Source organism: Aristolochia californica, unplaced genomic scaffold (genome assembly GCF_029961685.1).
Source record: "Aristolochia californica isolate CCGP_79_NKW_82.1479 unplaced genomic scaffold, dmAriCali1.0.hap1 SCAF_5, whole genome shotgun sequence".
Lineage (NCBI taxonomy): Eukaryota > Viridiplantae > Streptophyta > Magnoliopsida > Piperales > Aristolochiaceae > Aristolochia > Aristolochia californica.
The window spans coordinates 41,915,533-41,936,807 of record NW_027182214.1 but is presented as its reverse complement, the minus strand read 5'-3'; the positions used below and the strand labels follow the sequence as shown (position 1 = coordinate 41,936,807).

The following is a 21,275-nucleotide window of genomic DNA, read 5'->3' as shown; positions in this document are numbered from 1 at the left end:
TTCCAAATGTTGAAAGACGCTCCTCCGTTTTCTTATAACATCCAGATGAAAATTGTAATGGCTTGTTGCGTATTACACAATTATATACGTAATGAGGATTACAATGATATGTTTGAATTGGAAGATGATGATTCGGATGACGAGCTTCGATTAGCAGGTGTAAATGAGGATGAAGATAGCAATGATAACGATGATCTTGGGGATGAAGACAACCTATCAACAACCATGCAGAGGCGGCATTCATTACAATCCACTAGAGCCGCACAATTTCGAAATGCCATAGCGACTAGCATGTGGAGTGATTATTGATGGTTGTATCTTATTGTTTGTGAACATGTATGTTGTCGTTCGTATGTAATAAACTAGTAAGTTGATGATTTTAAATGCACGAACTCGTTGTTATATTCCAAGGCATAAACGTTTATTTTTATGCTATAAATTGTGGACTATTACGAGTAACTCGGTTCATTTGGAAGCATGGTTTTTTTTTTAGTTTTAATTATATATATATATATATATATTATTTAAAAAAATCATTTTTTATTTTATAAAAATATATTATTAATAACGTAATTAATATATTAATTTATAATAAACTGTAATCATTAATTGGTATAATTATCCCATTGGTATAATTAATTAAACCAATGGTTTTACATTTTGTGTCAATATATTATTAATTAATAATACGTAAAAATATATATTATGTTATTGATAAATTAATATAATTATTTATTTATTATATATATATATATATATTTTATTACTGTATTAAATTAGTGAGTTTTAATGTAAAAATATATCTTATATTATGACGAAATAATTTTTTTATTTATTATATTCGCTTATGTTATTTTTTAATTTTGTTTTATTAATTTTTATTATTATATTCTAGTCACACGTAATTATTGTATTAATTTATAATAAATTATAATCATTAAGTAATATAATATAGTTTTTTTATTAATTAGGATATTAACATATTTTAATACTACATGTTAAATCACTATTAAGTGTAGTAACCATATTTATTCTGTTTAGGTATATGTTCTATTTAAGTATATTATAAAAGGTTACTCATTTTCTTGATTATATCATACTTTTCATTTGGGGGCACTAGCACTGGAATCTGTTTACTCGTCTACGATAGCACCCAAAAATGAATTGAAATGGAATCAATTCATTTAATTTTGCTTCAATTCAATTAATTGTGGACTAACCCCTAAATTCAAACCCTATATTGCGCCCCGGTGAGGCGGCCCCTGCTCCAACCTTCAATCATCTATCCCTGGTAAGGTTCTGCCCGCTTATTCACTTCTTCGTCTTTGTAGTCTACATCTATGTGTTTCTCTTGAAGAAACTGTATGATTAGAGAACCAGACTACATTTCCATATCAGCCATCTCAAAGAGGGGGGATGAACTTGATGTCTCAATCAAGGTCGCACTGTTCCACAGGCAATACCCACTATTCTTTGAAGAATACACGGGAGAAAAGTACAATCTCCCTTGGTTTCGACTCACCGGAGAAGCTCTCCATCTAGATGAAGAAGAGCGATCAGTTTATGAACACAATTTGCTGGTTCTTGTTGATCGATTAAAATAACTGGTGCTGACGAGTGATGAGAAGAAGCTTCCCGTGAAGATAGTTAAGGGTGCACAGTGTTACTTAGGATTATCAGGTGATTTTGTGCAGAACATTGTAAAAAAACTGGACGGACGTTTTAAATTGTAGAAATGCATGGGGGGCTTCTGTGTGTAAGAGTTATAGATGACAATGAAACAAAGGTAGTTTCATTAGTTCAGAAGGATGCTGTGAAAAGATATGGGCAGCTTGAATTGTCATCTAACATTGCTTTCCCTCTCTTTCCTTTAAAAGGCTTGAGACTGTTTAAAGTTCTCTTTAGCTGCAACCTGTTTAGCTTATTTCTTTTGGTTTTTATTGCTCCTTCAGGAATATAAAGTACTTGAGGATCATACAAACGGAGAGAGATGGAATGTGTTGTGCAGGGAATTATTGAGACACAGGTACCAAGGTTTATGTTTCTCTAAATTAGTAGAGCTAGTCATGAAACATCACAGGCTTCTGTAAGATTGATCTTAATTAATGAACTACCATCTCTGTCTTTCATTTTTTTAAAAGCAGACAGTGGAAATCCTCCTGAGCCTACAAGCTTGATATTAAATAACGAACTGCCATTTCTGACTTTCATTTTGTCAAAAAACAGACAGTGGAAATTCTCCTGACCTTACTTGTTGAGAGTTACCAGAAGATGAGTAGTCATCTCAAGAGCAGTGAGTAGCATTGGTTCATTATCAATTGTTTTTTGGCTGTAATACTTCAATATGACAGCATAACATATTAAGTAAAAAAGCCTGTGTCGTGTTTTATATACTTATTGTATTTGAAGGAAAGTCTTGGATGTCTGATAGTGATATTGGGAGCACAGGGTTCTTTCTTCATGGAGCACAAAGTGACTCCCACTCTGAGTGTCAACTTTTAATGAATCTAGATGAAGCTCAAAGAGATTGCAAGAGTAGTGTGAAATGAGATGCAAGAAGAGATTGGAGGAAGTAAGCAAGAAGAGAGAGATAGAGGGAAAAGAGGACACATTGAGAGCCAACTCGATGGGGAAAGAGGTTGACCCCCATCTCTATTTTATTTAGCTTCTTAATTGTATTTTAAAAGACTGAAATGCCCCTTACATAGGGACGTATATGTAAGAGCCAAAAAACAGCATCTAAATAATCTGAAAATTATATACTGACAACTCCAACTCCATACTATAAATCTGGGACCTCCTGGCTACATTATTACAAATTTACCACCATTGTGAAATGACTACCATTTGACCCCATGGGCGAGGATGGGTTGAAGTCCAAAACCCTGCACAAGTTTTTTTTTTTTATTTGTTGTTGGTGGTGGGGGGGATGAGATTTTCCTTCCCGCCTCAACAGGGTTTAAAATATATACCCTCAAATCTTTTTATTTGAATCCTTTTGAGTTTACTTATTTTTAAAATTTTATGTAACTTTATTTTTAAACCACTATATGATGTAAGGTAGGGACGAAATTGAAAATTGACCCCTTTGTAGGATGGGGTGGGGTTGAGAGAAATCACAGGGTTGAAAAATCATTCTTGTTGCAGGGCAAGGTGGGGATGGGGTTGAAAAACCAACCCCATTTGGGACAAGGCAGGGATGGGGTTACGGGTGGGGGGCAGGTTTGGGTTTCTTAAAACTGTCCAGCTGCCATCCCTACTGCTAACCTCTTTTTCTATTTTTTAGAGAAATGAGATTTCATTAAAAGCAACATTCAAAGATATAAACAACTAAGGCAAACAGGGCCCCAAAATAACGAGGGATTGGAGGGCAACCCCATGCCTAGCAAAGTTTTTAGTCACAGGGTTGCTTGATCTAGGAACATGAACCCAAAAATATCAATACAAGACGAGAGATCAAGGATCTCATGAAAAGTCCGCCAGTGCCTCCACGGAGGATCGGAGAGGGTGGAGCATCATCAAATAATGATCTTCGAGTCCCCCTCAATACAAAGCCGACCATCAAGATGCTTGCTAAGATGGATAAGGAGACCTTGCTTAAGTGTCATCAACCTAGTACATGTTGAGTCAGCACGTCCACTGGGGCCATAAAAGAAGGCAATAATTGTCCTATCATGATATTTAAACACCTCCTCAATTCCGGCGGCTCATGACACCCCTAAGCATTGCCATCGAAATTTAAGTTGATGACACCGGGGGTGTTGGTGGACCATTCAAGCATTGGAGTAGGCCGGGTCACAAGCATTTGAACAAGAAAGCGGCAATTATCATGGAGAGGAGAGACCAACATGCCCTCAAATTCTCTACTAGTGCCAAGCCAAGCAGCAATGGATCCAGAAATTTTGCGCAAGACCATCTCCCCAAGCTCCTTTGTTGCGGAAGCAGCAACTATTGCATTCAAGCCATAAGCCTCAAGGCATTGGAAACAAGCAGCAACTATTGCATTCAAGCCATAAGCCTCAAGGCATTGGAAACAAGCAGCAACTATTGCATTCAAGCCATAAGCCTCAAGACAGTGAAAATGGGTCCATGTGTGCCAAGAAAACAAACAGTGAATGACAATGTGATTCACACTTTCTTCAATAGCCTCCCAGAAGTTACAAAAGATGTTCTGAATAACCTTACTCCTTAAGTTATTAGTAGTTAGGATCTTGCCCAGCAGTGCACTCCAAAGGAAGAAGCGCATCTTGGGGGGAGCCTGAGACATTCCAACTGACGGCAGTGGCATGCACCTCGTCAGCTCGACTACCCTTAGGAGCAGCATCAGACCAAAGAAACCGAGAATATACTACACTCATATGCCCAAATGAGCTTATCATCAGGAATGCACGCAACGACACTTTTTGGAGATAGAAATGAGCCGGCAATCTTCCTTAGACTTGTCATCCGTTAGCCCTCTCCTGAATTGGTGATCGCAATCAGAACTCTTCCTTCCCCTCTTCTAGAGCAGGCCAACAAAATAGATTGGAATCCTGCCAAAGTGTAGAGCCAGGGAAAAGGATACATGGGAGGAGTTTGTCAATCCATTTGTTCTTCCAAACCTGGATATTTTGGCCATTCCAAGTGTAGTGGTGAATGGTCATAGAAAATAAAGGTTGTAGGGGGGGTGGGGGGGTTAGTATATCTAAATGGGCAAAGACTCCAGTGAGCACCACCTTCTAGCCACCATCTATAAGTCCAATTTAATTTTCTACAACAACTCTTGTCCACATGAGCCTCAGAAGGGTGTTGAATCTCGAAAACCATTTGATTAGGATAACATGATTCATCTCCTTGATAGGGTGAACTTTCAAACCTCCTAGAGATTTTGGCGCACAAACATCCTACCAATCAATTGACTAGGTGGTACTCGAAGCCATCATCTGTCTCATGTTGGAGGAACTGTCAAGAGGCTAGCCAATACAACCTAAAAGACTAGTCGTTTAAGTGCGAAAAACCAACCTAATCAAGAGAGGTGGACCGGAACCACTTCTGACACCTGCCCCTTACCGCTCCCCGCAGGATTCGAAGGCGGGACGTGCCGGACCTGGCTCTGATACCATGTCAAGAGGCTAGCCAATACAACCTAAAAGACTAGTTGTTTAAATGCGAAAAACCAACCTAATCAAGAGAGGTGGACCGGAACCACCTCTGACAAGAACGTCTTGAGACTCTCGATGCAGCTTCTAATGGAGTTCGGCAGGAGATGGAGGACATGAAGTAATGGGGAAGCCCCGCAATGCAAGAGTTCAAGAGAGTCAGGTTTATAGTTTTCGAGAGAAGTTTCCCCTTCCATTTTAGTTGGCATGCTTTCATCTTCTCAATAAACAGAGCCTAGAGTCCTTTATCAAGCCTCCTATCAAACAAAGGGAGACCCAAATAGCTGGCTGTTAGTTTGGTAGAACTTACATAGAGCAACATGAAGTCCACCTCAACAATGTGGAATCCAATGATTGACAATTGTGCCAGTTGATTGTTTGCCATGTAGATTATTAAATTGGGTCCAAGACCCTATCCCAAAATGACTAGCCAACTTAAGAATCCTCTTTACCAACTAATAAACTCAAGATCTTTGTACTCACTAATCTATGTGGGACTATTCCTTAACACTCCCCCTCACGTGTAGACCCTCTTTTGTGGCTCTACAAGTGGATAATTTAGGAGTAGGCAGTATAGGTGTAGGCCCTGGCTCTACAAGTGGATAGTTTTAGGTGTAGGTCATCTTTTGTGGCTTTACAAGTAGATAGTTTGGGTGCAGGCCCACATATGAGTACCCGCTCTGATGCCATGTTAAATTGGATCGAAGGTCCCATCCCAAAATGACTAGCCAACTTAGGAAACCTCTTTCCCAACTAATAAACTCAAGGTCTTTGTACTCACTAATCCATGTGGGACTATTCCTTAACACTCCCCCTCACTTGTAGACACTCTTTTTGTGGCTCTACAAGTGGATAATTTAGGAGTAGGCAGTTTAGGTGTAGGCCCTCTTTTGTGGCTCTACAAGTGGATAGTTTAGGTGTAGGCCCTCTTTTGTGGCTCTACAAGTAGATAGTTTAGGTGTAGGCCCACATATGAGTACCTACTCTAATACCATGTTAAATTCCTTAACATAGATAGTTCAAAGAGCCCCAGGTGCCTTTAATCTTCCGAGTTACTCCATTCAGCCATCACATTAGCAAATAGTATTATATGTGAACTGGAGGAGAGGGACGTCTAATTTTAGGATATCAGCAGTCAGATTAAGCCATCCCTTGTCCTTAGCGACATACACCATAGCTAAGATTATTCAGTAACAAAATCAAACAACAGGGGGGAGAGGGGATCACCCTGTGCCTCTAGATCCTCTTAAAAAAGCCACAAATCACACCATTGAGAAGGAGTAGCTAGCAGAAGAGTTATAGCTTTGAATCCAAAATTTCTATCAAGCTCCAAACCCATCAAGGTCATAATGTGGTCCAGCAGGTTCAAATTGGTACTATCAAAGGCTTTCTCAAGGTCAAGCTTGAGCAAGATTCTCGGCTTTTTCGTCTTCTTGATGTTATCCATGATTGCAGTCATTGTCGAGTCCATAATGCCCCACCCCTTAACGAAGGCACCTTGTCATGGATCACAATAGGGAGGGCCACCTTGAGCCGGCGAGCAAGGAGATGAGTGATTAGCTTGTAAGTGATGGATACCAGGCTAATCGGATGGAAGTCTGAAGGGTGCTCACTGTTGTCCTTCTTTAGAACAAAGATAATGAACGAAGCACCCATGGAGTTACACTTGATGCCATTGTAGTAGAAACTCTTCACCATACCACAAATATCTGGCTTCAAAGTTGGCCAGACCTTTTTGTGGAATTCACCATTAAAGCCATCAGGCCCTGGAGCAGGATCAAGGGAAAGACCAAGGACAGCTTGCTCGATCTCCTTCTCCAAGAAGGGAAGCCCAAGCAGACCAGCAACAAGAGAGAAGAGTCACTGGAAACAGAGGCCAGGAATGATTAACCAAACAGCACAGTCCTCCTTGTAGAGAATTGAGAAAAAAACTCAACAGTTCGTTTGTAATGTGAGACCTATTGGAACTCATCTCATCATTGATATATAGCAAGCTAACTCAGATCTACACCGGAATGAGGCAACTGCATGAAAAAATTTAGTGTTGCCATCACCATGGTCAATTTCTTGAAATTGGGTAGAGAGCATAATTATATTAGAGAATTCAGTGGGGGAAAGGGACCTTTGTTCTTCAATGGCATTAAGGGCGGCAATTTGAGAGAGGAGTGAGTTCCTCTGGGCTGAGATGGCAGTGACTTATAGACCAGTGCTTGATTTTGGATTTTGGATTTTAGATCTCCGAGCTTAAGAGGCAACTTCCAACCAGCAGCTCCACCCTTCAAGAGCTCACTCCACCACCCTTCTACCTAACTGTCAAAGCCTTTCTCCAACAGCTAGGCGTTCTCAAAGCGAAAGGGTGAAGTTTCCCACCTTCTAAACTTACTATCCAGCTAAATGGGCCAGTGATGCAATGTGCCTTTTTTAGGACTTGGCTGTCAACATCTTTGTCAAGCTAGAGCCATCCAATGATAACAAGAAGCTGATCCAATTTGAGAGGGTAGGGGTGCGCTGGATGTTACTCTAGGTGCAAGTCTTGCCTGAAGTGCAATTTCTTCAAGCTTGGCTACCAATGAAATCAGAAATCCATACATGGTTGAGGTAATTGTGAGTTTCGGAAGGGACTGTTTGCAGCAGTATCTTATGGCATTGAAGTCACCAGCAAGGGGCCACGGAAGGGTCCAACTTTGGGTGAGGCAAAGAAGCTCATCCCAGAAGGCAGCCTGCTGCTTGTGTTGGGTTGGGCCATACATTCCTGCAAGGCACCAGCTGCATCTAGTGTAATGATCCATTTTTGTTTTTTGAAAATGGTGAGCTTTATTAAGCGAAGAAGAAAGACAAACAATCAGCCGAGGAGCATTCCCCTTACAACAAGAGATTGGAGGGAAGCTCCTTGTTTTGCAGGAGCACAGAGTTGGCTGATCTCCGTACATGCAAGAACAAATGGAAGACATGTCCCTCATGTCATGAAAGGTCATCAAGGAGGCTTAGCGAAGGAGGAGCACCAATTTATCACCACTTTAGATGCCTTCAATAATAAGAGGGCCTGCTAAGTGACCACAAAAAATAATGAGGCCCTCAAGGAGTGTCATGAGCTCAATAGAGGTGGAGTTTGAATATCTCCTACAGTTTGGAGTATGAAATGAAGAGTGGAGCCAACAGAATCCCAGATGACCCCACCAAAGCTGGTTGGTTCGGATTGCCAAGAGTACTACTGTCAAAATTGAGTTTGAGGACACCGGGGGTTGAGGTTGCCAATTTTGCATTGTGGGGCCACGGGAAGGGATAGACATCTGAGCAATGATCCGCCAATTGCTGCAAGGATGGATCCCACCAAGGTATTAAAATTCCTTACTTTGAGTGAATCCAAGTAGTGATGTGGCCAATGATGCCACTGAAGACATCATCAGCATCGGAAGATTTACAATTGAACTGGCGGTTATTGTTTTCTCTCCATAAGCCCCAAGGGACTTGCGCAAGTGGCAAGTGGCAAGTGGCAAGTGGCAAAGAGGTCATTAGGAAGGCAGACTTCGATCCCAATCATGTCAAGCAGCCAAGTCCATACCCTCCACTCGAGAAGGAGATGGGAGACAGTCTCATCGTCAGCATTGCAAAGGGGGCATTGGATAGATGGGCCCAAGTTACCTCTTCTCTAGAGATCGTCCATGGTCAAGATCTTATTGTGAAAAGCACTGTTGATAAAAAATCTAATCTTTGGGGGCGCAGAGAGACACTAGGCAATAGCAGCACGATGAGTCACACAATCCATGGTCCAGCCTGACGTGTGGAGATAGGCCACTCTTAGTGGGTCTCCAGATCAGTCTGGCATCAAGGTTGGTTTTGATTTTGATTGGGTTGAAATCATCATGGAGGGATCACTTTTTATCAAAAAAAAAAAAAAATCATCAAGGAGGGTACAAAAATCCTGAGGCTCTGAATCATTCAAACGGCAGTGAAAGTAGAAATTCCAGCAACCACCAGGATCCCAAGAGTTAGCGACTGAAATAGAGGGGTGTCGGCTGAGGCCATGTAAAACAGGGTAGGAGGCATTGAGGGGCCTAGATCCTCTCCACCAGCCATTTCAGAACCTGCAACATTCTATGAGCATTATACTCGATCACAAGTTGCATTTTGAAATTTTGTGAGTTCCTTCATTCAATTGTTCCAACTTTTCGTTTTACAGCTCTTCTATAGTCCTACTTCTTGCCCATTATTATCTTGAGCCTTGAACAGTGAATTAGTGGTTACAAGCTGCTGGTAACTGATTCTTAGATTTCCTGCACATGAGATGGGTTCTGTAATTTCCAGAACTCGTCAGTCCAGGCTTGTTTTGCTTTGACAATGGCCATATTTAAGGCACTCTTTAAAACCATGTCTGTAACTAATGTTCCCTTATTTAGCTCTTGACCTGGTCTATGGTTAATTGATCTTGTGCCTTGATATGAAATTAGTCTGTTCGTTCAGTAAATCTCTCATGGGTACCCCTATGCTGAGTCTTGGAAAGATGATGCTCTCTGCATGTGCTAGTTTTATCCCATGGGGTCTTTGGAATGAGCGAAATAGAAGACGTTTTGATGCTAAAAGTGAATCTTTTGACTGAGTTGCGGACAGAGTGGTTGGGCAAATATCAACTTGGCTATTAACCAAGAAAGTTTTCTCTCCATATTTGGGTTCCTCCATTTGTGAAAATTGGAGAAACTTGGCATTGATGCACATTGGGAAAAAGCCTCCGGTTATGAAAGAATGGTCTCCTCCTGATCCTGGTTTCCTAAAGTTAAATTTTCACGGATCGTCTCTTGGCAACCCTGGTATTTCTGGTTTCGGAGGAGTTATTTCAAATCATTCCGGTAATCAGCTCTTCACTTATGCCAGACCCCTTGGTATATCAGACTTTACGTTTGCTGAATTGCATGGTCTCCTCTCCGGTCTTCGTATCTTCAGAGATAAATGTAGGGGACCTCTCCACATTGAAGGTGACTCCAAAGTGGTGATAGGTTGGTATGAGAACGTATCTTCTCCTCCATGGAGGCATTGGGATACATTTAAAGAAATTTTAGATATTACCTCAATTATTCCTTGCATTTGGTCTCACATTCCGAGATCCGCAAATTCAGCGGCTGATGTGCTTGCCAGGCAGGGAGCTACCCTACAATCACTGGTTGTAAGGGACGTGCTCCCTCAAATTTGGTAATTCTCTTTCGTTTTATTAATACATCTTCATAAAAAAAAAATGAAATTAGTCTACTATCAAAATTTGTGGTCTGGACAACTGATGAACCATACAGACGTTAATGAAGTGTAACGATTCATTAACTTCAAGCCAATTGAAAAATCCCTCAAGACAACATCAGCCACATCAATCACATTACTGTCCCACATCACAAGGATACCACCCGAGTGCCCAACTATGTTGACCACTTTCCATTCCATCATTCCAAGGAGGAGTAATTCCACGGGTCAACTCACAGAGGAGTTGAGCATGTCATGCATCTTGGTTTCTTGGAGGATAATGAGTATGGGCTTGTGAGAGTCAAACAAGGTACAAATGGAGGCTAGATGTGGGGAGGGGGTAACATTTCAGGCATTCAACAAAGCAGTTACATCCAAAGCCAGTTACAGTGCGTTTAGGGATGTAGATTCTCGCCATTGTGATCCTGCCATGGCATTGCAGAATCTTATATTCCCATTCACCATTTTATTGAGAGGCAAAGAAGTAAAAGATGAAACTCTCACTAGCATTCCTCAGGATATTGATAGAAGACCTTTTATCGCCATTTGGACAGTAATGCAAATAACTGCTTTTAGTCAATTTTACTTCTCCTCAATGCTCAACCGAGTTTTCCTCGTAGAGGAAGGTGTGCTTGTTGAAGAGCAGGTATGGGTGAGTCTTGCATGATTAAATAAGTCTCATAGAGCAATAATTAATAAAGCAAAATCTTATAAGAATCTCATGGGAGGATGTCTCACAAAAGTGTTTCAGTTAAAAGTATGTTTAGTTGTTTAATTATGTTAGGACCTATCTTTAAGTGTTAGACGTTGGGTGTAATTGGGACATGGGTAGTTTAATTGTAAATTGATTCTATTTCCTCTATTATAAATAGAGGTTCATTGAATTCAGTTATGAACAAGTCAGTGAAGTATTTTTCTTTTCCAAAAATTCAAACATGGTATCAAAGCGGGTTTTGTGAGTTGACTAGGTCAACCCACAGAGATAATATGATCCTTTTCTGATTTATCATTTTTAGTAGTTTAGGTTCGTATTCTACCTTTTTCTTCCTTCCTTGTCCTAATACCCATTGTTCCATTGGTGTTTGTACCTTCATATATAGATAGATAGATAGATACAACAATATATTTGTCATCTTCCAGCGGTTGACTATTTGGTAATGACTCAGCATTTTGATTATGCTCAATATCTTCTGTGTCTTCTTCTTCTGCAGCAGATGGTTCTGAGATAGATATATCATCATCTGCTGGTTGAGAGGAGGTGCTATCATTGCACTGAGTTACCATAGAATCCTTCATTGATTCAAGTAATTTTTTCATAATATCTTTCTCCGACATATTCGGATAAATACTCCTTAATTGAGTTTTAAAAGTACCAAATAAATTGGTGGAATCATAATGGACTTCGGGGATTTTATGCAATCCACTAGCATTCTCATTGCTGAGAATAACTGACTTTATTTCTGCAACTTTGTTATCAATATTGAGGAAATTTTTCCACCAACGAACTTGAAAAGTCCGTACTAATATAGGTAGGCCTTTATCATTAAAGCCTGTAGTGCAATCCCATCTCCAAATCCATGGTAGAGAAAAAACCATAAAGAAGTTGAAGATATCACCATGATCAAGGAGTCGTTTAAACCCCAGAGCTTTAAGCTCGGGACTGGACTTAGTCCATTTGATAAATAGAACCTTAATGGGTTCCGACAAGATATCAAGGGGTGGCCCAAATTTGATCCACCATGCATAAACCCAGCTGGGTAGAGGTACCTCTTGTAGACATCCTTTTCCCACTGGAAAAACTAGGAATGTCTATGGGAGAGATTTTGGTAATAAAAAGTATTATACCAAGAATCCATATAATCCCAGTAGTTAAATTCCTTATCATTAGGAAGAGTAGCTGCTTTAGCCAAATCAAATTTTTCCCAAGTTGAGGGATGCATGAATCTATTGATGGTACATTTACTGTACGCTTTGGGACTATCCCACTTGTGAATATTGGACAATGTATGATACACTGTGATAGAATTAAGATGAACCAAAATGGATTCAAATGAATACCATCGTTTTCCTGCATGGGGATGGGACAGTAGGCTTCTCCAAGCCATTTCTGTAACATCTCCCAGGAATCCAAGGTACCATCCAAGTCCTCTTTATTGAGGATTAAGATTACTTCCTGTTCAGAAAGAGTAATATACTCTGGTTCTGTTTCAAGTGTCTCTTTATATGACACTGGGGTTTTTCCCTTCTTGTCTGAGGAATTTCTTCTTTCTTGATTTTTGCGGCCTCGGCCTCTGGATTTACTACCACTTCCTCTGATTGGGAGTGGATTGCCCCTACCGGGGTTATACATGATTTGTACCCTGGATAAATTCACGGGTCAGAAAATCAGGTAAGGAGTTTAATTCTCCTTTGATATGTTCAATATCAAAATCAAAGGTGCTTAATTCCGCCTGCCATCTGGCAAAGATTTATTTGGAAGTAAGATTCTTCACATCCTTCTTAAGAATTGATTTTGCAGCAGAACAATCAACCCTTAAAAGAAATTTTTGATTTAAGAGATCATCTTGAAATTTATGGATGCACTTAATGATTGCAAGAATTTCTTATTTCACAGTGGAATAATTAATTTGTGCATCATGCCAGTTACCAGAGGTAAATCTAACAAGTTCTTCTTTACCTACTGGGTTGACTTGTTTCAAAATGCCACCATAGCCAATATGAGAGGCATCAGTTTCTACCACCTTCGGATAAGAAGGGTTGGTCAGGTTAAGACAAGGGAGTTGTTTAACCTTTCTTTTAATTAATTGGACTGCCTGAGTATGTTTAGGAGTCCAAGGCTCATGATTCTTTCTGAGTCTTTTGTGCAATATTGCTGAATCTTGAGCAAGGTTGGGATAATAATCAACAATATAATTGAGACCTAAAAATCTTTGAAGTTGAGTTTTCTCCAGTAATTCATCAAGAAATTTGGAAGCAAACTCTATACTTCGATCAATAGGAACTATTTTTCCTTTGTGAATATTGTGACCTAGGAATCTAACAGAGGTCTGAAACAATTTCATTTTAGGTGCCAATATCACCAACCCATGTTTTCGAATAACTGTTTTGAAAACATGTAAGTGCTTAAAAGAGCATCTATGGATTCTGAATATACAAGTATATCATCGATATAAACAATTGTAAATTCAGAATAAGCAATAAAAATATCATTCATGATATTCTGAAATTCAGATGGAGCATTTTTCAAACCAAAAGGCATAATATTCCATTCAAAATGTCCAACAGGAACTGTAAATGCAGTTTTATATTTATCGTTTTCATTGATTTGAATTTGCCAATATCCCAATTTTAAATCAAATTTAGAAAAGATTTTGGCAGAAAACAATTTGTCTAATAAATCTTTTTTGTTGGGGATAGGATAGCGAATCCATCTCAAACAATCATTGAGTGGTTTATAATTAACCACTAATCTAGGAACACCTCATTCCTTTTCCGCATTTTTATTGACATAAAAAGCAGTACAACTCCATGGGGAGTAAGATTTTCGGATTAATTTTGTATCCAAAAGATTTTGAATTTCCTTTTTGCATAAGTATAGTAAAGCATGTTTCATTTGACTAGGCCTTGCTTTAGTAGGAATGGTTCTTTCATTGAACCCATCAATATATGGTAAAGACACAATATATTTATGTCTGTCCTAGAATGTTGTAGGAATGTCACTACAAATTTCTTGGGAAAATAATTTCTGAAGAGGACTAATTTTTTCTTTAATAGCCGTAGTTGTTCAAGAGTTAAAAATTGAATTTCTTTGTGCAAGAAACTAATGTGATTTTCCTTAATATTTCTCAATTCAGAAATCTCATTAATAAAACTAATTTGAGGTGGAGATTTAAAAGAGAAATATATAGGTTTATTATTAACCTCACCAAGGATTCCATGGTTGTCAATGCCTTTGATTGGCATAATTTTGTCCAAAAAAGGAGTGCCTAATATGACTTGTTGAGTCATATTTTTGACTAACAAAAAGTTTGTAATGATACACTAATCATTAGTGCATATTGAGGCATTGTTTAATTAATATTTAATTTTCATTTTTTCTCCATTAGCATTGGCTAATGTTTGAGTGGTTTTCTCAAAATATTGGGTTGGAATTAACCCTTCCTGGATACAGTTTAAATTTGCTCCACTGTCAATCAAAGCTGTCAATTTAGGGATGACAAAAATCTGATCAATAACAAAATTAATGAGAGTATGCCATCTTTGATGGATGACTTTGGTGATTTGATTAAGAAAAGTATCATCAGATTTCTTTTCCTGTGGTACATATTTTTGTTCAAGCTTTTTATAAAGGGATTTTAATTCTTTTAATTCTAGCTTGATTTCTTTAATCTCCTTGTAAAGAAGAGAGAGATACTGGTTGTGTTGAAGAATTGGATTCTTCATATCTACCAATAATTTCCTTCAAAGAATAGGGTTTTACCTCTTGAATTGTCTTTGAAGATGTTTGAATTTGATCAAGATATTCTTTTATTAAATATTTTTTGGTCAGAGGATCTTCCTCTTGATCAATGTTCTTAAGCATAGTTTGTTGTTCATTGGTAAGAACATTAATCTGATGCATTTGTGCTAGAGATTGTAGATGAGAACAACTGCAATCATGAGCATCATCTGATTGGCTAGATGAAGCATACGATACATCATCTTCGGAATCAGAATTCAAGAGAATTTTAGCCAACTAAAGTCTCAAACCTTCATCAATTTCAAGTTGGTTAAGTTTCTCTTTGGTTTTACACTTATTCGAATAGTGGCCTAATTTACCACATTTATAACAGACAATTTTCTTTTTATCTGTAGGATTCCTTCTAGGAGGTGGTCTCGAAGGAGGAGGTCTCCTAGTTTCATGACTAGTCTTATTATGAGATTGTCTTTTTGGATATCTCCTACTATAAACGGAAATATATTTGAGTCTGTTTTCCAACGCAAAAATAATTTTGGTAATTTGAATTTTCTAAAAAGAGATCAATATTTGAAGCAACAAAGGTCAGACAACAAGAGAGGTTCGAGTAGCAGCAAAAAGCTTCAATTTTCGAGGCGTTTTATGCCATCAAGAATAATACTTTATATGGATAATTATATGTCAAAATAAAGATCTGTAAGTCTATTTTTTAACATATCAAACCAATTCTCAATCTAAGTTTTCTAGAGGGAGATATCAAATATTGGAAGAGTTAATAGTTATGTTGGGCAAAGAAGAAAGAGTACTCAGTTCAGCCATATTGCAAAGTTTTTCTCACAAAAGAAGTATATTTCATGAAGAAAAGTTATACTTGAATGAAATATTTCAAAGGCTAGTTTCAAAAGGAGCAACTTTCATGTCAATCCGATCTATATGTAAGGAGATATTCTTATTGGAGTCGGCAAGGGTCATGCTACAGGATAAAGAAGATCAAGCAGTCATAAAAGATTCAAAAATGAAGTTTTTTATGTCAAATTTGGTATCAAATTAAAGTTTTTTGAGTCTAGTTTCTTTAGAACAAACAATTTGTGATTCTAAGCTATATTTTTGGAGATATGGAATATATCAGTATCATATTGCAAATGGGGTTTATGCAAGAGTTTTATCACTGTCTACCTGGATGAGTTCATGTCTGTGCTGAACGTGTATCTGGATAAGTTCATGTCTGTGCTGAACGTGTATCATGACGCTCTAATGCTATATAATCAAGAGCTGCACTTAATTGACATCATTTTTCTGATTTAATTTGTGGATTTTAGTAAGCATTCAGAAACACAGTTCCTGGATAAATCGATAATCTATTTAACTATTGCTAGTGATCATAGGCATTCCAATTTCAACTGAATCAGTCCAATGGATTGTATTTATTTTCCCCTTAGTAAGGATCCTTGTACTGTTTGAGGTTCTGATATGTAGGCATCTTCTATGCAGCATGTGGAGGCTTTAGAGATCCTTCTTCAGGGTCTCTCTGGTGTTCCAAAAGAGCGTGTAAAAGTTCATGAACTGTGCCTAAAAAGTGGAACAAATCTCGGTAAGTTAAACCTTGATCAAGCTATTACCAAAAGTGACTGATTGGACTGTGTCTTATCTGAAGAGAAGTTGTTATTTTCCAGGTGTTGTTGCATCTGAGGTAAGACTATTGTGTGACTTGGAGCAACCCATGCCATCTTGGTGAGCCATCTAATTCTCTGTAATCCTAGTTTTTTGTAGTAAACATTCAATGGGATTATGTGTGTATGGATTTAAGAATCGTTCCCATCTGTTTTTTATTTCTTGAGATGATGCCATGGATTTTTTTCAATTGATTTATTGGTGTAATTTAAATATATTATATTCAAAATCTTTTGATGTGTAGTTTTTTCATAATTAATGGATGAGAGTAATGTGAAGGACTGTTCGACATGTGGGGGGTGCCATGAGAGGTGCGGGAGCTGAACAGATCTCAGTTTTGGTTCGTACTATGGTGGAATCCAAAGCAAGTAAAAATGTTTTGCGCTTCTTTTATGCCCTTGGGTACAAACTGGATCATGAAATTCTGAAGATTGGTTTTGCTTTCAATTTCCAAAGAGGTGCTCAAATCAGAGTTACAGTGACTTCAGCAAATAAAATGTTGAAGCTGCATGCAATTGATGAGGCTGTGACTGTTACTCCCGGAATACAGTTGGTTGAAGTGACGGCTCCTGCAACTGCAGATAACTATAATGATGTTGCAAATGCTATTTCATCTTTTTCTGAATATCTTGCACCGTAAGCCTCTATATATTAAGATTTCGCTTGTTATATATAAGTTTTATGGGAAACAAAAAGGCATCTTTAGTTCTGATTGAACTTTTGACTTTTTACTCGTGTTCTTCAGACTCCTGCATTTGTCAAAACCAGGGGTTTCGACTGGTATTGTTCTCACTGCTGCTGCGGCTGCAGCTTCTCTAATGTCAAATGCTGGTGGAAAGACCCTCTAGAGTGCTGATAAGATGTTACCAAAGAGTGCAGCTAGAAGGTTTCTTGTGGTGCTGATGATCAGTTGAATGTTTATCCTTTGACTTAGGAAATGTTGTCCACGACTTGGAAAGAAATGGAAAAGAAGGAATGGTGACGACAGTCTATACAGCAATTCGGTTCTAGGAGTTCAGAAGAATATGGAAGTTTGTACGAAATCCATATATTACAGTTTATCTTTGAAGGTAATGAACTCGATATCAAAGTCATTTTCTCAATATACACTTGTTTCAGTGACATTCAGACCTCTGGGGGAACCTATTTTACTCTGGTTTGAACTGCTGAGGGGTTATACACGAGGGTTTACAGGTGGGGAAAATTTTACTGCAATCTGACGCAGTGTACGTGTGTATGAAGTTTTCTAGGCAAAATATTTCTGCTCTTATACTGCGCGATTAGGAATAAGGTGTGTATTAATGGGGATTGATGAAAAGTTCATGGGTGAACAATGACTGTATTGACTGAATTCAGCCTTTCTGACCACTAATTCCATTTACTTCCCTCTATCCTCTAGTTAACGTATTGTGGCATTTGAAACTCCTCCCTAAGTTTTACTGTTTTGATCAGGTATTATATAAGAACTGATTACCCAAGCTTCTGTAGTCAATCCATGACCAATACAGGTTCTATTTGTGTTAATAACATCTGTTCAAGCTCTTATGTGACTAATTGATTGGTTCTTTACAAGTGCATGAGAGAGGCCTAACATTAGACCTAACATTGTATAGAGTATTGGTATTGTTAGTAGATTCGAGCAGTCAAGTAGTCTCACTTATGGGCAGCCAAGAGGACCCTAAGATAAATCAAATTACACAATTGATGATGGCATCCTATGCTCATCCTTGGGCATATGTTTGATTGGGTTGTTGACACTGGACACTATGAGACCACTTTGGGTTAGCATTTAGTATTGGGTCAGGTTTCTTGTCCTAGTCCTTGAAGAAGCAACATGAGGTTGTTTTACCCACATTAGAGGCCAAGTAAACCTGACAATAAGGCCAGATCCAAACCTATTCCAGCTGATCTGAATCCATTTTTTACAGGCTTGAACATGCTCACCTTATCCGAAAGCAGTCTGAATTTGAACCCAACCTATTGAAAATTTATCTAGAAAGGACTCAGACATAAGGGGTGTGACCTAGATTTGACCCGATTCCATGTCCAATATGGATGTTAGATCATTGGTAGTAGGTTGGAATATTATGATTTCATTACATATATTTAAACTCATTTGTTGTTGTCGTAAGCAAGCACGCACAAACCTTCGTCAGGCCTCGAGGTCTCCTGTACTGTTTTCTCTTTCGTAAGATTCAACCCAAAAAAAAAACTCCACCCCTTCCTAGAAGATGACAATGTCAAATACGCATCACCACCAAGTCTTCTTTCCGCATCACGTCCCCGTTTGCGAACTTTCGTCGAACATGAAAGATGTCACCCGGATAAGGGCAACCCAGAAACGCCAGGCAAAAGAAAAGGATAGGACGAAGAAGACGACTCCCGTGTCCCGTCCTGGACCATTCAGTCAGGTCCATTGGAGAAAATTCTGGGCTCTCTAGACCTGAAGATAGTACTGCCCCGCTTGTCGATTCTGGCCCAGATGTTACATTTCACCAGACGAATTGACTGGATTAGCAACATCTCTGACTTATATAAACTTCAGATCTATCGATCTTGTTTTTATCATAAATGAGTACAGTGCGAACTTCTCGGCTCCCATTAACAGGACCGGGGTTCTCCTTGTGTTACATGAAAGCAACATGGAGACGTGACTTCAAACTTTCAAGATATAGTGAAGTAGTCATCGTCCTCACTTTCCATTTCTGCTTTTTCTAAACCTGAAAACTGCCCTTGCAATGCATGGAGTAACATAACCATAGCTTTGATTTTTTTTTCTGCTTTTTATCAATAATTAGTTTAAAATGAATGCCGGTGATGTTGATAAATTTTGGGTTTGAATTGTTTATCCCATCAAAATATATGAATGGTTGAATTTTTGAAAATTCTCTGTATATTACTCAATACTAAATAGATGAGAAGGTAAAACATGGGCTGCGGTCTCATGAAGATTTTCTAGAACGAGGTAGATCTCGAGTTTGAATCTCACTAGGTTTACGAATAATCAGGTATAAATTTATTATGATTAGACCCCAAAAATGTCAATACACAACGTCAAATGGATATAATCTATTGACTGTGTAGATTTGGATGAATAGATTGAGTCTCATCAATTGAAGCACAATGAGTCAAACCAAGTTACGGTCATGTCTCACCTATGGTATTAGGAAAGTTTTAAATACAATTGGCTTTCCTATCATATTTCTAACTTTGACTATCTAAAATTTAGCATCTCTCTCAAACTTTGGGGGAGAGAATACCCTTGGGGTGGGCATTCAGTCAGGTTTAATGGGGAACCAAACCCAAAAACCCCAGGTTCAGCTTTCATATTTCACTTTGCAGATCGGAACTGGCGGAGAAAAACCTGTTGAATTTTGGGTTGAAGACGAGTTTCCCAAAACCTGATCCATAGGAGGAGACACAAATAATTTGGGGATGGGTCGGGTTTAAGTTATTACGAGCATTGACTCGTTTGTATAGGTACTTTTTTATGGCTCTACACATGGTACAACTTTGGATGGGAGTTATGTATATGTTCTTGTTTTGATACCATGTTAAAAACCTAATTAAAACTAGTAAAAAACATACCAATACAAGGAATTACATGGTTGGAGACGGTGCCCAACTCCATAAATGAAACTTTACATAGTGAACTCATTATTCTAAGATTAATTTGTTAGGTATGATTTATTTTTTTCTCTATGTGAGCCCCATGGTTATAAAATTTTGATTCTCTGCTAGTGAGAAACATGAAACGTGTAAAGTAGCGTCGAGGATCTTGACTCTTCATCTCTACAGTTTTCATTCTATTCGTCACAAAGAGGTAATCGGAGTAGGAAATTCTTTAATGACCAATTTTCACCGTTGAAGGAGGTATGTACCTTTATGATCAATTTTCTTGTTAATTGTAAACATTTTATCTATATACGGTCTTACAAGTGGTATCAGAGTGGTGTAAGTTTCGATCATGGGATTCCATGTTTAATTCGTATATTTTTTTTTATTTCATTACTTTTTGTTATCTTTTTCTCGATCGGTAGTGGAAAAGACTATATATTTTAATAGAATCTAATGTGTATGAAGCTTTTTCATGTATGTTGATTTTTATGGCCAACACATAAATACAAGTGACTTTTGAAATGTTCATCATTAGCCTTCATGCAATCCTTAACATGCTTACATTCCCCCTTTACATGACAATTAATAAACATCATACTTGGGCAACTGAATTGCTTCCAAATGTCATATAATGCTAGTCCAAATGTTCATTAAAATAATAATATTTCCCACCCCAATGACAAAAACTGGGAGAAGGTTCAGTTCCGCCATGGGATCTGGTAGGAACTCGGAGGTTGGCAGGATAGGGTTAGGTTTCCAGAAACGAGGCCTGAGCTTTCCTTGCTGCAACCCTAACCAGAGTCACGAAGAAGACGTCAACAAAACCTGCATTCTTCAAAGAAATTCAAAAATCTACAGCCCGTTTTGAAATTGATGGAGTTAAATCGAACTACGTGACGCCTTTACGAAGAAAGACGCAGAAGTGAAAAAATCCCAGGAGTTGAGGCAGTTGGTCTGAAAGTAAATCATCGAACAATGAGTAGCAGAAAAAGTAAAAACTAGAAGTGAAAGCAACTTCTAAGGTTCCAATCTACAGAATGCTGCCTTAATCGTGGGTCAGCCTGTTCTTTCCTCCAAAATTCCAGAAATTTAGTTGCACTTGTTGACCTAACAAAGAGGTTCAGAAGACAAGTTTGGAGTTTGGAGTTTGGAATCAGCTCTTAATG

The 21,275-nt window shown here is 38.4% G+C and overlaps 1 protein-coding gene across 2 annotated transcripts; it reads left to right on the top strand.

The window, feature by feature from the left end:
- Nucleotides 1-1,142: 1,142 nt before the first annotated feature.
- On the top strand, nt 1,143-17,898 carry LOC137966174 (mediator of RNA polymerase II transcription subunit 18). Of its 2 annotated transcripts, none has more exons than XM_068812720.1 (6): nt 1,143-1,291; nt 1,953-2,026; nt 16,312-16,411; nt 16,494-16,551; nt 16,771-17,127; nt 17,237-17,898. In XM_068812720.1, exons 2-6 carry the CDS (start codon nt 1,991-1,993, stop codon nt 17,337-17,339), a joined length of 654 nt encoding a protein of 217 aa, XP_068668821.1. In that variant the 5' UTR covers nt 1,143-1,291; nt 1,953-1,990; the 3' UTR covers nt 17,340-17,898. The 2 variants fall into 2 exon arrangements, with proteins under 2 accessions (XP_068668821.1, XP_068668820.1); XM_068812719.1 differs by having other exon boundaries at nt 1,286-1,680.
- Nucleotides 17,899-21,275: the final 3,377 nt, after the last annotated feature.